At 37.7% G+C, this 14,021-nt stretch overlaps 1 protein-coding gene across 3 annotated transcripts in view; it reads right to left on the reverse strand.

Annotated features, from left to right (window-relative positions):
- Positions 1-2,453: 2,453 nt before the first annotated feature.
- mideasa (mitotic deacetylase associated SANT domain protein a) overlaps positions 2,454-14,021 on the reverse strand; it is a 49,386-nt gene continuing 37,818 nt past the window's right edge. For all 3 annotated transcript variants that reach the window (XM_088324940.1, XM_088324941.1, XM_088324939.1), the window contains exon 13: positions 2,454-5,059. In XM_088324940.1, coding sequence (XP_088181066.1) covers positions 4,792-5,059 — 268 coding nt within the window. In that variant the 3' untranslated portion in view covers positions 2,454-4,791. The remainder of the gene's footprint in view (positions 5,060-14,021) is intronic.

The raw sequence follows: 14,021 nt of genomic DNA on the forward strand, positions 1-14,021 counted from the left end.
ATATTTGCATGTATTTTTTCCTTCTACAGTGAACGTCCAAGCTACTTAATTTTTGCATTTTTCTATAATAAACCTGATTCATGTCGAGCAATTCAGTATCTCACAACAAAATGTTAATTAACAATATATCTGATATAGCAAAACACATGAACATGTTAAACTACATAAACAAACACGTTTGGAAAAAAATATGGTGTAAGATTATTCCCTGTTATAATCCAGTACCTTGACTGAATGAAGGGTGGTGTACAGGCTAAATTAATTGATGTCATGATTGCCGAAGTGAAGACACCTGTGGCAACCGTTTGGCGCGACGGAGCGCGCGCTCTGATTGGCTGACGTTCTCTTCTTAAGTGGTCAGCGTCTAGACAAGGACGTCAGACCGTACTTCTGTGTTCCTGTGTGTTTCGCCAGATTACCAAATACCAAAGACTACTCTCCTGTTTTGATTCCTGCCTTCGGTTCCGACCTGTTTCTGCCCCACGTAACGATCTACTCTCCTGCCCTGGCCATCGACCTGCCCGCTAAGACGTATTGATTCTGCCTACCTGTCACAGAACTGCCGCTCCGTCCAACGCTGCTAGTTATAATTCAGCCAGCAAAGACTTTATATCTTTATAAACTGACACTAGCGACCAACAACCTTCGGCTTCCTTAGCCAGCTCTGTCAGCTCAATCCAATAAAGATTCCTTTAAAACGAACGCAATTGAGTCCGAGATTACATTCTGGGTCGTTACAATTGAGGTTAAAGACACACCAAATGAGACAGCAGAAACCATTGCACAATATTGAATTGAAACATTGTCACAAAACAAATAGTCTGAAAAATGTATTGCATTAGCTCTACAGCAAATTATGGATGGGCAGATAAGGAAGAGAAGAAGAAAAGCAAGGATAAAACAGGGATGAGGAAGAAAAATAAAGAATTAAATGACAGTTTTTGTTTGTTAAATTAGTATTGTTGTGAGACCACTGTTTGAATTACATTATTACACAGGAAATAGAAAAGAGCTTTTTGTTAAAGCAAGATTCCCACGGAAGAGGTTTTATTTAGAACATTATTTCTGATTATTTTTACAGTAAGATTTCAAAAGACAGCTATTATTTTGTTCAAGGTTGATCTGCTAATACAGTAGAGACATTATTTTGTATCAGTATTTCATTCCAGTTTGTATACATTATTATTTAAATTTGTGTATTTGGTTATATAGCTATTATTTTGTTACAAAACTGAATTTTCAATCCATATGGAGGAGGCTGACTGTAAATATATGTGATAAGGCATGTTTGAGTGAACTTCAAGTATAATTTAAGTATCCTGAGGCCCCATTTTTGGAAATCAAAATATGGTCACGCTAAAGTTTTATACAACCCTTATGAGAAAATATAGGATCACCACCCTTACACATGCCCTCACACAAACACTTAATTCTGTAGAATAAACTCAGATCACAAACATTTAACTTTCATAAGATCATTCCAAAGTGCAACATAATGACATTCAGAAACACTTAAGGACTAAAGAAAAAACATAGCAAGGGTGAGTAAATTTTACTTTTATAGAGCAAGTGCAGGGACATAAATATGGAATCACTCCAGTTTTAGGAAAAAACATGGAATGATGAAAAACAGACAAAGAAATAATTATCAAAACATACCACTAGTATTTAGTTGCAACACCTTTGGCTTTTATGACAGCCTGCAGTCTGAGGCATAGGCATGATGAGTGACAAACCGTATTCTCCATCAATCTGGTGCTAAGTCTCTTTGATTGCAGTTGCCAGATCATCATTGTAGGTCGGGGCCTTGCTGTGGACAATTTATTTCAAATTTCCACCAAAGGTTTTCAATTGGGTTGAGATCTGGGCTATTTGCAGGCCATGGCATTTATTGCAGATTTGACCACAGCCATCTCCCTAGTGCTTTTGCCTGACATGCAGCCCCATATCATTAAGGACTGTGGGAATGTTGAAGTTTTCTTTTGCCAGTCCTTTTTGTAAATCTCACCACAACAGCACCCAAAAAAAGTTCCAACCTTGTCCAATGCAGATTTCGTGACTCATCACTGAAGATAACCTTCATCCAGTCATCCACAGTCCATGATTGCTTCTCCTTAGCCCATTGCAGTCTTGTTCTTCTGTGTTTAAGCGTCAACGATGGTTTCGTTTTAGCTTTCCTATATGAAAATCCCATTTCCTTTAGGTGATTTTGCACAGTTCTGTCACATACAATGACTCCAACTTCCTCTCATTTGTCTTTTAGTGAAGTTTCTGTTTTCATGACATATGGCCTCGAATTATTTGTCTTGACACCTACCAGTACACTTGACTTACATATATGCAAAATATATGCTAAAACTAAAATTGACAATTTAGTTTTTATAAGTATACTGAAATAAAAAATGTATGTCCACCACTAATAACAAAAAGGAAAGGAAAATTGACCACAGCCATTGTCCTTGTCACTTTGTTTTTTATTTTCACAATCCACAATTCATATTGCATTTGATGGGATATATCTTATATTACAAAAAGTGTTGGAAAATGCATAAATATGGCCAACTTTAGATATACTTTTTTTTTACACATTCCTCTTAAAGGTTATGGAGTTGTAAAAAAAAAAAAAAACTTAAAATAGAATCAGCAACAATCAATGCAGCATTTTCACACTGCAAAATATTCTCTGGAAAATTGAATTAAAATCAACCTTAAACATTGAAATTGTTCCGTGTGAATTACAAACAAGCTGATCATGAATTGCATACAACCCAGGAAAAATCCCTATACTGAAAGTGTTTTTGACACAACGCTGTTAATTAAATAAACGATACACAGTACTGTAAAAAGGCAACATTGGCAAAAAGCGTACTGTATAAGTGCAACTACAAAAACATTAGACTGCATTTTCCGGACTATAAGGCGTACTTAAAAACCTCAATTTGGCCCAAAAATTAATTGTCAGCCTTTTTATTCATGTGCGTTACTACACGAGGTATTACGGTAATATGCACAACATTTTACATACGACCGTATTTGTGCAGTTATTGATCATTCGAAAAACATCGCTACCCTAAATCACAAAACATTGTATGCATAGAGAATTATAATAAATCTAGAGTCGATCAAAAAAATGAGAGCGTAACCCTTAGTTTTAAACCCCAACTCTAGCCCAACCTTATTTGGGAAACCTCAAATTAGCTTGAAACATTACCTTACCTGTAACCCTGTTGCAAATTGTACTCTAGCTATAAACCTATTTTGGAACCCTAAATTCAGTTTACAAACCTAAAATACAACTCAAACCCTAGTTCCTAACCCTGAACTCTAGCTGTAAACCTCAGCCCCACCCCTATTTCAGAACTCTAAATTCAGTTAAATACCCTGAAAAACAACTTAAACCTTAGTTTCTAACCCTAGCTCCACTCTTATTTTGGAACCATGGAATAAGTTAAAAATCCTTATTTGAAGCCCAAACCCTAGCTCCTTATCCTAACCCAACACCTAACTTAAGAAACATGACATCAACTTCAAGAATTTACTAGCCCTTCACCTAAAATTCAAGCACTTTTCAAACCTCGTAAATACAACAATTAAATGTAAGCATTTTCAAGGGGAGGGGGGGGTGTAAGGTTTGTTGTCGTATATTCTTTATCAATTATCCATTATTCGTTATCGGTCAAATCATAATACACTCGAAAGCTAAGGGGCCGAGACACTTGTTCTCAGCCAAGAGGTTGAGTCAAGGTCCCAGCCACCGGGCCGATGCGTTTCAAGCACCCGTACAAACCCTGAACCAGTGATACAAAAGACAAATGGAAAGGCATTGAATTTTATATCATTGTCACACTATCTTTTCTCATGGTACCAAAACAAATGTTAGGGAATGGAGAAAACGCAAAGTCTGATTTAACATCAAATACATCAGTTTTTTTTTTTCCCGTCGTGCTTTCTCTTGCTTTTATTTATAGTATTCTTCACTATGGCCATGTCCCACTAGGATATTATTGCATTGATAGAGATAGAGAGAGATGATGAGATACATATACTGATATAAAGAGATGGACAGAAATTATATATATATATATATATACATATTTATGTGTGGAAATATAAAGATAGATGGAGAGAGAGAGATACATATATAGAGACAGATGGAGAAAGGTAGATGTAGATACTTGGGGTGAGATGGATTTAGATAATTTAGATAGAGAAAGAGAAATAAAGAGAAACAGAAATAGAAAGAGAAACAGAAATAGAGAGAAAGAGAAACAGAGGGAAATAGAGAGAAATAGAAAAATAGAGAAATAAAGATAGATAGATAATGTCTTTTAGGAGGTTTTTGTCATTTCCATTCTCTAACTACAGTAGTGTGATACTGAGATAAAATGGAATGCCTTTTCCTGTGTCATCTGTATTACAGTTCTAGTGGGTAGGTTGCGGCGCACACACCGGGTTTGATTTTCATTGCATAGAATGTTTTGCGTCTCATGTCAGTGACATTTTTCTACTGATCAACCATCACATATACCCCAAGTGTGTAAAACACAACAGTTACACATGAATACATACAGTAGTAGTTCCAATTCCAAGCGCTTGTATGTGAAAAATATTTCACAAAAGGCTATTTTTGGGGGGACGGGGCCTTATATCCAGGTGCAGTGCGCCTTATAGTGCGGAAACTACGGTATTTGTAATATTTGAATATATAAAGCGTGGCGTCCTGGTGCGAGATAGCTCCACTGGAAGACTTGTTAAGTTTTCTAGTGCTTATAAAATTCTATGCATGTAAAATCAGCGCCAGTCCTCATCTTTGTCGTCCTCTTCCTCCTCGGTCGAGTCCTCCTGGCTGCTGGTCTCGGCCTGGTTCCCGTCTCCGTTCCGCTCTCTGTCCCCGCCTCGGTGGGCCGCCGCTGCAGCCAGGAGGGCTTCTCTGCGGGCGCGGGCGGCCGCCAATAAGGCCTGTTCCTCGGCCGCTCTTTGGCGCAGGGCCGCTGCTTTTTTCTCCTGCTCGGCATGGCTTTTCATGTGGGCGCTTCGACTCTTCACTTTGGAAAACACCCTGATGCAGAAGAATAATGATTAGGGAAGTTTGATGCTCAGGGTTTGTACTAGGGCTGCAACTAACAAATATTTCAAAAAACTAAGAACAGGTCGATTATTCATTCGTATTATCTGATTTTTAAAAAAACACATTTTTAATGTCTTCCTGTATTTAAATATTGAAGGTTTGGACGGATAGAAAAATAGTGCTCCAAATAACAGAATACTGTATGGTATAAAACAATCAAAAATCCAAATGTTTGCCAAATAACTTAACACTGAACAAAAATACATGCAAATGTATTCCAACAACTACAAATGTGGAAGATTCTGTTTTCCTGCCGCCTTATCCCAGGATCAGATTACATTGAGACTTATCATACAAAACAAAAACAAATCAAGAGATTAATCAAACTTATCTGTCGCAAGATCTTTATCAAACAAATACAGAACCTAAAACCACTTGTCAGCAAAGGCGATTTTTGTGTTAAATCTTTGATATGATAAGCATAGTATAAATCATTCGCACATTTGGAATGTTTAGGAATCAGCCCCTTGTGCTGAGGTTTTTACTTAAAATATTTTACTAACTTATTTTCATTTTTTTTCTCTGTATTTTATCAGCAATTTCCCTTCACTTGAAAATTGTTAACTGTAGTGTTTTCATGCCAATTTTCTTTGTAATGATGAAACGTTCAACAAAAAAAATTATCTAAAAAAGTGTGAGATACTTTTATTAAAAAAATGCTCTCAAGTGGCCCACTACCGGGCCAAAGTGGTACTACATGAGGCAATTTGTTACCAACGCTTATTATAATCGGTTTGATCGATTCGTTGTTGATGCTCTAGTTCCTACACCTTTTTTATGGCCAGATTCAAGCACTTTATAAGGACTTTCAAAGCTAATTTTTCAATTTCTCCATGACCATTGAAAGAAAAAAATCCAGTGTGAATCATGTATTTTTGCAGAGCCATAAATATATCTGCAATTTACATATGCAATTCCTAATCTTGAGCGTACATTTATCAGACATATAACTTGTGATTTTTATATGTTGAGTAAATGGAAAAAATATTTGATTTGGAGACAAATCTCTACCCATAAAAGGTATAGGTAAAAATGACAGTAATATGTAGCTTATAGTTTCAGTTGCAGGAAGTTCTTCCCATCACAATTAAAGACTAGGAAACAATACCTTTTTTGGGGGTAGCCCATAAAAAATGTCCATAATTGACCAATAACCAATAAACATTTCAGTAACCGGGTTCGTTTAGCATGCAACTGTTATCTTAAGTGCAACCCATAAGTGGCAACGATGCTTTACAGGTCAGTGCCGTACAAACTAATTCCAGCTGCCGCTGATTACGAGGGAAGAAGAAATGCAACGTCAAAGCGAGCTCAGAGAGCAGTGCTGGCATCACATATATGTATTTTCATATTTTCGTTTTTTTAAGGTTTTGATAAGTTATCGAAGAAAAAACATTTTTTTCTCTCATGGAGCAAAACAAAGCTAAATTCTGATTTGGGGTGAAGGAGTAAGGACCATTTCTAACCTTTCTGTTAAGTATTCAATAAGTTAGAAGTAAATTTATTATCTTTAATTTAAGACAATATTTTGTCTTTTTGTGTAAGCATAGAACCACTCGAGGAATCAATAAGACAAAATGAGCAAATAAAGGATATTAGATGAAGGAGAAGAACATAAAATATCACTGTTTGCAGATGACTTGATGGTAATGCTGAAAGAGCCCTCCTTATCAATACCACCAGTGCTGGAGAACCTTAAAATATATGGAGAAGTAGCTGGGTATTTAAATAATAGAATAGAATCTACCTTTATTGTCATTGATACAAAATGGGTTCAACATATTGTGACAACGAAATTGAGCGTGACGCTCCAGTATCACATTTAACAATGAGGATAAAAGAAAACAAAGAAGATAAGGTTATAATTTACACAATATAAAGGAACACAGAAGATAAGGTTATAAATTACACAATATTTACACAAGAAATGTGGGCATGTAGGATGTTACATACAGTTTTGGGATCGTATCAGTGCAATATGCGTTAAGTGCAAAAATGAGAGCAAATCAGTAGCAATGATGATATCAGGAAAATGTCCAACAGAGGTTGATAGATTTGATTTCAAATGGACAAATAAAGGGTTTAAATATTTGGGGGTGACTATTACACCACATCCCACACAGCTGTTTGATGCAAATTATGGAAAGTTGATGAAAGAAATAAGGAAAGATTTGGAAAGATGGGACATTTTGCCCTTAAGCCTTATCGGAAGGGTAGAAACAATTAGAATGAACATATTACTAAGACTATTATTTCTGTTTCAATCTCTTCCTATTCTGATCCCGGCATCCACATTTCAAATGTTAAATACATTTATATCAAAATTCCTTTGGCAAAATAAGAAACCTAGAATAAAATACAAAACCCTTTTAGCTTCTAAAGAAAAAGGGCGCCTAGACCTACCCAATATTAGATATTATTATTGAGCAGCTCAAATTAAAGCTCTTATTTTGTGGATTACTACAAAGATACAATATGGGTGGACATGGAGCAGTGATCTTGTCCTAATATGCCTGTGGAATCGTTACCATACATATCAGTCGTGATGTGGAAGAAGTTAAAAATCCAGAATGAATGGATTAAGGGAACTATTAAAACTTGGTCAACAATACAAAAAAAATAAAAATATCAAGATCTGTGAATAGACAAAAATACAAAAATAGCGAAAAACCCAGACTTTAAACCTGAGGTTTGGATGTAGGATTTGAAAAATGGGCCCAAAAAGGGTTGATGTTGATTACCCAACTGTTCGAAGGACAGGCATTGAAATCGTTCGAACAACTCCAACAAGAATTTGACCTACCTAGAAATTATTTTTACAAATATTTGCAACTAAGCCATTACCTCCAGATACATGATGAATGGGGGAAAATATGTAAGGAGCCAACTAAAGTTGAGGAATTATTAATATCATACTCAAAAGGACAATCAATAAAGGGGGTTCTCTCAAAACTGTATAACACTCTGCAAATGGATCTCAGTAATGATGACATGGTAGTTAAGGAAAAATGGGAACAAGAAGCTAATGTAGCCATAAAAGTCGACGAATGGGAAAAAACTTTGAAAGAGGGACACAAAATAACCAGCAGTCCGACATGGAGGGAGTTTGAATGGAAAGTAAAAATGTGATTCTTCTATACACACTCTATCACTTCAAAATATAAAAATACCTCCAATCTATGTTGGCGTAACTGTGGGAGGGTCGGAGATTTTACGCATATTGCCCTGTAATATTAAATTTCTGGAGAAGTATTCAGACAGAAATAAAATTAACTATTGGTTGGGAGTTGCGGTTGGATCCAGTCACCTATGTATTAGGAATTTTGCTAGAAGAATTATTGACTGGTCAACATAAATATGTACTAAAGGTTATGCTTCTGCTAGCAAAGAAAATGATCACAGTGTCCTGGCTGAAACCACAACCTCCTGACATTAAACAATGGAGACAAATTAAAGCAACAGTACAGTATGGAAAATGATCTGCGTTTAAATATAGCGCTTTTCAAGTCAATGACTTCCCAAAGCGCTTTACAATGTGCTCCACATTTCCCAATAGCGGCCTGCAGTCATGTAAAGCGCTAACCTGCTTATTGGGGGTATTAGGGGTTCAGTGTCTGACCCAAGGACACTTCGACACGTAACACGGACGAGCCGGGATTCGAACTGGGATCCCTTGTCCCCAAGACGAGCGCTCTACCTCCTGAGCTACTGCTGCCCCATAAACGTAATAGCTGTAATCAACTGAAACTAGATAAATTCGAGAAAAAATGGAAGCTTATCACAAAACTTTTACTTGATGTCTAAACACCTCACTTTTTATTTTATTCATATTATTAACATTTTTTGTTGTTGTGTCTTTTGTTATTTATGGGTATGTCAATTGTATATATTTTGTGTTTGTGTTGCTGTATGATGGAGGAATCAAACCTCTGTCAAAATGTATGTGAGAAATAAAAAGGTATTTAAAAAAAAAAAAAAAAAAAAAAAACATTGGGAAATGAAAACACTCTAGGAAGGGCATGAAAAAGCATTTAACGTAAATTCCGGACTATAAGCCGCTACTTTTTTCCCAATTTTCAACCCTGCGGCTAATTTATGTAATTTTTCTAATGGCCGCCAGCGGCGCTCGAGTACAAAAGGTAAGATTTAGACCGGTGGAATATATGCGCCGAGGAAGACTGCAACTTCACTAAAACTGGCCGCATGCGAAAGGCAACTTTTACGCAAGTCTGCCAGTGGATCCTGACAGCGTGGGGCAGCATAAAAAAATCCACCATCACCAACGGGTTCCGAAAAGCCGGTGTTATGCATCCCTGTAGAGAATTGCATCCCCGGTCGCTGGAGTGCGCACACGTCTAAATTATATTTGAAATGACGTGATGACCTCAGTTTTCCCGTTTCGATTTGTAATTGGATTTTTTGCTCGAACGTCATCAAGTTGTGAAAATTGGTAATCATACCTCGAAGTATCCCGTTCTAAACACCGGTACCCCACAAGGATGTGTTTTATCACCTTGTCTTTATTCCATATTTACATATGATTGCAAATCCATTGATGATAACAATCTAGTTGTTAAATTTAGTGACGACACTACTGTTTCTGGTTACATTATGAACAATGATGAGAGCGCATACAGACGGCAGGTGGACAACATCGTGGAATGGTGCAATGGAAATGATTTGATATTGAATTTGGACAAAACCAAAGAAATGATTATTGACTTTCGGACGAAAAACAAAAAACAGAAGGAATTTTTACTTATCAATGGTAAAAGAGTCAAGCAGGTGGAACATTTCAAACTTCTCGGGACTTTTATTTCAGAAGATCTAAGCTGGGCACTGAACCCGAAGAAAATTCTAAAGAAGGCACGCCAAAGAACTTTCTTCCTAAGGAAGTTGAACTCCTACGATGTTCATCAGGAAATCCTAGTTAATTTTCATCGTGCGATTATTGAAAGTGTTTTAGCAAATTCTATTATTGTTTGATTTGGTCGAATCACAAAGAAAGATCTGTCGAAGTTCAATTCTGTAATCCACTCAGCGGAAAAGATTGTGGGTACTGGTTTGCCATCCCTGGAATCTATATATAATGATAGAGTTTTGAAACGTACCTCAAATATTCTTAAGGATGAGAGTCATCCTGGTAATGATCATTTTCATCTATTACGGAGCGGTAGACGCTTGAAGTCATTCAGGGGTACTAAAAGGTTTACAAACAGTTTTTACCCAAGTGCTGTCCGAATCTTTAATAATTGTAAATTGTAATTTCTGTTTTTCGTTTTATATTCTGAATGTTGAATGTTGTTAAATTTTTAAATTCTTACTTGAGCCGAGAAAACGAGACAATTTCCAATGATTTTTATGTGAAGATTATTGGTTGAATAAACTAAACTAAAAGTCACTCCCGCTACTACAACCACTTTTACCTCGTTTTATCTCACTTTTATATCACTTTTCGGGAATGTAATGGCGAACATATATCCAAGACCACTTCGTCTTGCATTTGTTGGGAATGTACTACAACTTAAACCATTCTGTCTTGTATTTGTAGTAATGTAATCGAACGGTAATGCACACCGTATATAAACCACTTTTGAGCAGGTAACGTGTTTATTTTGCCTTTTTCGATTCAAATCGCTCGTATTTAAACTGTTATGCACTCTACCATAAAGCTTATTATGCTGAAACAAACAGTCAAATCTTCAACAGATATAAAAGTGATGTAAAACGAGGTACGTAAAAGTGGTTGTTGTAGCGGGAGTGACGTGCGCGCGCTCCCGCGACAGGGGATGCAATTCTCGGCATAACACCGGCTGCGGGAGCGTGGGACGACGTCTATACGACAAAGTTTCTTTCAGACACTGAGGAAGACGACTTTGATGGCTTCAGTTCTAAGGAGGAAGATGAGGATGGTTTACCGTGATTTTTACAAGTACGGTATGTTTTATTTAACAGACCCGTTTACTGTGTTGCGAGCGTGTTGCTAGCGTGTTGCTACCATTAACTGCCCGGATAAAAGTTATATTATTATTATTATTAAAGCTTTGAAAACTCTCTCAGTGTACAGTCTTTCTTTGTAAATATGTGTAACCATGTATAATATGTATTTGCAACTGTATATTTATGTAATGTATTTATTTTGGAAACTTATTCTGATATGTTTTGGACGGGTGAATTAAAAAGAAGGGGCGTAACAAACACGGGCTGACGGGAAGTGGGGACCGGTAAAGGTGAGTGTTTGTGGACACGGCGGACAATAGTGGATATATATTTTTCCCACCCTTACCTTTGGAAATATACACTTTTTTTCTTTGCATTACTTTCAACGGGACCCGGACTCTGCCAGTCTGCATCAAACCTTAAGTATCATTTTCCGTCAATTTTGCCGGCTGTGATTCTTGGACTTTGTACTTTAATGATGGACATTCAGTTTCAACCGCGGGACTTAAAGTCGGGTCTGGGTCAATTTTGTGTTTCATTTGTTTGATGTGGGCGAATGCGGCTTATATACAGGTGCGGCATGTGTAAGTACAAAATCGGTTTTCTTCTTAAAATGTGGTGGGTGCGGCTTATAATCAGGTGCGCTCTATAGTCCGGAATTTACGGTATGTGTACATAGCTAAGATGCCTAAATATTTGGAGTGGTTGTAAGTAAAATAAAATTCAGAAATGGCAAAGTTAAGACATCATTCCATGGTCAAATTATCTCAAGTGTAGATAAAAATAATTTAACCCTAAGGGTTAAAAAGACTTTTTCAAGCATTTGACCCAAAATGCAAGCACTTTTACGTCATTGAAAACACACACAAAAATTGAAACATTTTCAAGGATTTGAAGCACCCGTACAACCCCTCAGTTTTGCAGAAACACATGAGAAATTTGGGTAACGGGGGAGTGACTATTTCCGTTCGCTTCAGTTGGTGATCAGTGATAAGTTCATTAACATTTATAAAAGCTCATATAAAAGGTAGAATGTTTAAAGCAATTAATGATGTGAATAAATATTCAATGGCATGTACAAGGTTCGTACACTTTTTTCATGCCTATCACGCGAAAGATCGCCATTTCGAGATCGGGTGGAAACATTTGTTGGCATGGAAAGGGATGGGCACCACCAGGCTGTACTTGCGCAAGACACACCATAAGAAATGGTGCCCCTACGACCCTTTTGGTTAAGGGATCTAACCACCCACCCACTAATGACTGGAGAGAGCTGGCTCTCCCATTGTTTAGAGTTGGATCTCGTTTTTGCAGACTTTCCAGCATGCTGTGCGTGGATTTGTTCCACGTTTTAGCCCTTGATTGTATTTTCTCTTCCTAGCCAACGTTCATTAAAACAGCAGCCTCCTTGCATCCTGCACCTCTTGAAAACGACCCATAGGGAGCGATGACGCTTCATATGAGTCAAGTCAAGTCACATTTATTTATATAGCCCTTAATCACAAAAAATGTCTCAAAGGACTGCACAGGATTACATTGACACAATTACCTGATCTTAAACCAGCATGCGGGCACGGAACAACTAAAAAAAACTCCGTGTGAGGAGAAAAGAGAGACCTTGAGAAAGGACCTCACATGTGGTAATCCCCCTTCCAGGATGGACCGGGGTGAATCACAATTAGCATTACTGTACACAGAATAGTAAATACTAGGTAAGATGTTGAAAACGTCCGGAAAGAACATGACACCAACGACGCCCCCAGCCTGTAAACTAGTCCAGAAAGTCTATGACTGCCACGACGCAGCTTCCCATCTATGCCAGCTGGTCCATGCAGGCGTTCACATGCTTCAGGTCAAACGCTGATCCGCTGACTCATTTCCAATCGTCCTTCTCCTTCGTATCAGCCAGGTAGGCAGTCGGAATAAGACAGGACAATACAAAATATGAGGTGGGCATCAATCATAAGCTTTGGAATAGAAGTGTGTCTTAAGCCTCGATTTAAAAACTTCCGTTGAGGTTGCAGATCTTAACTCCGGAGGCATGGCGTTCCATAACACCGGGGCCCGGATGGAGAACACTCTCGAGCCTGCAGACTTCTTGGCTCTCGGAGTCACAAGTAGACAGGCATTTTCCGAGCGCAGATTCCGTGCGGGAACATAGGGGGAAATCAAATCAGAGAGATAAGAGGGTGCAAGCCCATGCAAACATTTATATGTTAATAGAGAGACCCTTGAAGTCACATCTTAAGTGGACTGGGAGCCAGTGCAAGTTGGCCAATACAGGAGTAATAAGCTCAAACTTATTGGTCTTAGTCAAAAGTCTAGCTGCCGCATTCTGAATCAGCTGCAAACTTTTAATGCTAGACATCAGGAGACCAGAAAGCAATACATTACAGTAATCAAGCCGAAAAGTAATAAACGCATGAATTAAAAACTCTCCATCTGATTGGGACAGCATCGAACGAATCTTCGCAATATTACAGAGGTGGTAGAAAGCTATTCTAGTAATATTTTTCACGTGTAACTAAAACGACAGATTAGGATCAAATATAACACCTACATTTTTGACCGAGTCACTATGGGTGATATTACATTTGTCTTTGTTCAGGGTAGTGCTTGAAAACAACTGACGCCAGTGAGCTGGACCAAAAATCAACATTTCATTTTTTTCTGGGTTAAGGCGTAAAAAATTAAGTGACATCCATCTTTGAATCTCAGTAAGGCAAGCCTCCAGATTTCTATAAATGCTGACTGGACAGTTTCAAAGAGGTTATTTTCTGACATGAAGTCATTTAGCTGCAGTGCAACGACCTTTTCAAGTAATTTTGTAAAAAATGGCAGATTTGACACTGGCCTATAATTACCTAGGCTTTCTGGGTCAAGGTTAGGTCGCTTAAGCGTGGGTTTAATGACGGCAAACTTGAAGGCTACAGGAACAATACCTGAGGATAGC

The sequence above is a fragment of the Urocampus carinirostris genome, chromosome 20, assembly GCF_059441175.1.
Source record: "Urocampus carinirostris isolate Australia breed hairy pipefish chromosome 20, RoL_Ucar_1.0, whole genome shotgun sequence".
NCBI classification, from domain to species: Eukaryota; Metazoa; Chordata; class Actinopteri; order Syngnathiformes; family Syngnathidae; genus Urocampus; species Urocampus carinirostris.